The 1,444-nt window shown below is 37.0% G+C and overlaps 1 protein-coding gene across 1 annotated transcript in view; it reads right to left on the bottom strand.

The window, feature by feature from the left end:
* The window catches only part of slc29a3 (solute carrier family 29 member 3), a 7,650-nt gene that overhangs the window by 3,314 nt on the left and 2,892 nt on the right, over positions 1–1,444 (bottom strand). Inside the window, exon 5 of the mRNA XM_005737042.2 lies at positions 503–729. Coding sequence (XP_005737099.1) covers positions 503–729 — 227 coding nt within the window. The remainder of the gene's footprint in view (positions 1–502; positions 730–1,444) is intronic.

Raw genomic sequence — 1,444 nt, 5'->3', positions numbered from 1 at the left:
ATTGATATTTATATTTAAAAAGTGCAATACTGTAATTTTCTGCTGCTCATTCCTGTGCAATATCCCATCTGCCCTCCCGTCATATTTCTTTTCAAGATTCTTATTTAATCACTAGTGTACATATATTTATATTTATAGATACATATATATTTAGTTATCTTTCCTCTTTTACCACATCTCTCTAATATTTTGCTCTTTACTATTTTTCTATTTATTTTATTATATTTTCTTCTACTGTACCATGCCGCTGAGTGACTGCTGCTCGTCAAACACATTTCATTGCAGTGTTGACCCTGTGCTAACTTGCATATGACAAATAAAACTGAAACTATACTCGTACAATGTGACGTAAGAAGTTACTACATACAGTGAAATCATCTTCATGAAGCAGCACATAATCAGGATTTGAAAACATGAGAAAATATTTGTGAGCATGCACTTTATTAAAAGACACCAGTGTCAACAAAAAACATCTCTAACTTGACTTGAATAAGATCTCTACCTGATATGAGGGCCTGAGAGATCCTCATGGGAAAGTGGCCACTGATCCCGAAAATGCTACCATAGAAGATGTTGGAGGCTCCGCTGACTACGGCCACACTGACCAGAGTGACGACTAAGAATCCCATCCTGTAGTTTGACGTGTCCACCTTCACCAGCGCTGTGGTCACCGCGAACACAAACAGGATCACAAACAGCGATGATAGGATTCGGATTCTTGAAGACACCCTATGCACACAAACACATACTGGGATTAGGCAGAAAGATCTTTGAGCTCTGTTAACATAATTGGGTTTACAAAAATAAACATGGATGTCAAAATCAGCTTTTACATTTTCCTTCATACAGCGCTCTAACAGCCCAATCTTTTAGCTCTTTGGGGCATATATGACACTTATATGTTTCAGATCAACAAAATTTTAATATTAGTCCAAAGATAATCAAAGAAGATCCATAATACAGTTTGTAAATGATTATTATATTAATTAAAGGAAAATAACATAAACAAAAAAAACAAACTTAATTGCTAGTGTGCTTCGGATCAATGTCCTGCTACATAACTCAAGTGAGCCTGAGCTTCAGGACTGAACTAGTTACCGGACATTTTCCAGTTACAGGTGGAGAGAAAAATTCATGGTCTCAACAATTACAACAAACTGTCCAGGTCCTAAAGCAACCAGAGACCATCACACTACACTGTTTGACTGTTGATATGTTGTTATTTTCATGAAATGCTGTGTTAGTTTAATGTCAGATGTAGCGGGACTGAAACCTTCCAAAAAGTTCAACTTTTGTCTAGTTAGTTCACAAAAGATTTCAAGATGTTTTTTGGCAAAATGTGAGACGGGCCTTCGTGTTGTTTTTGGCCAGCAGTGGTTTCCTCCTTGGTCAAGAGATGCATCGCCCTGAGAAACTGTGTAGGGGTTGAAATGAAATGAGAATG

This window comes from Pundamilia nyererei, unplaced genomic scaffold (assembly GCF_000239375.1).
Source record: "Pundamilia nyererei isolate P.nyererei 1_Seehausen unplaced genomic scaffold, PunNye1.0 scaffold00073, whole genome shotgun sequence".
NCBI classification, from domain to species: Eukaryota; Metazoa; Chordata; class Actinopteri; order Cichliformes; family Cichlidae; genus Pundamilia; species Pundamilia nyererei.
The sequence above is the reverse complement of the archived record's forward strand: the minus strand, read 5'-3'. Positions and strand labels throughout refer to the sequence as shown.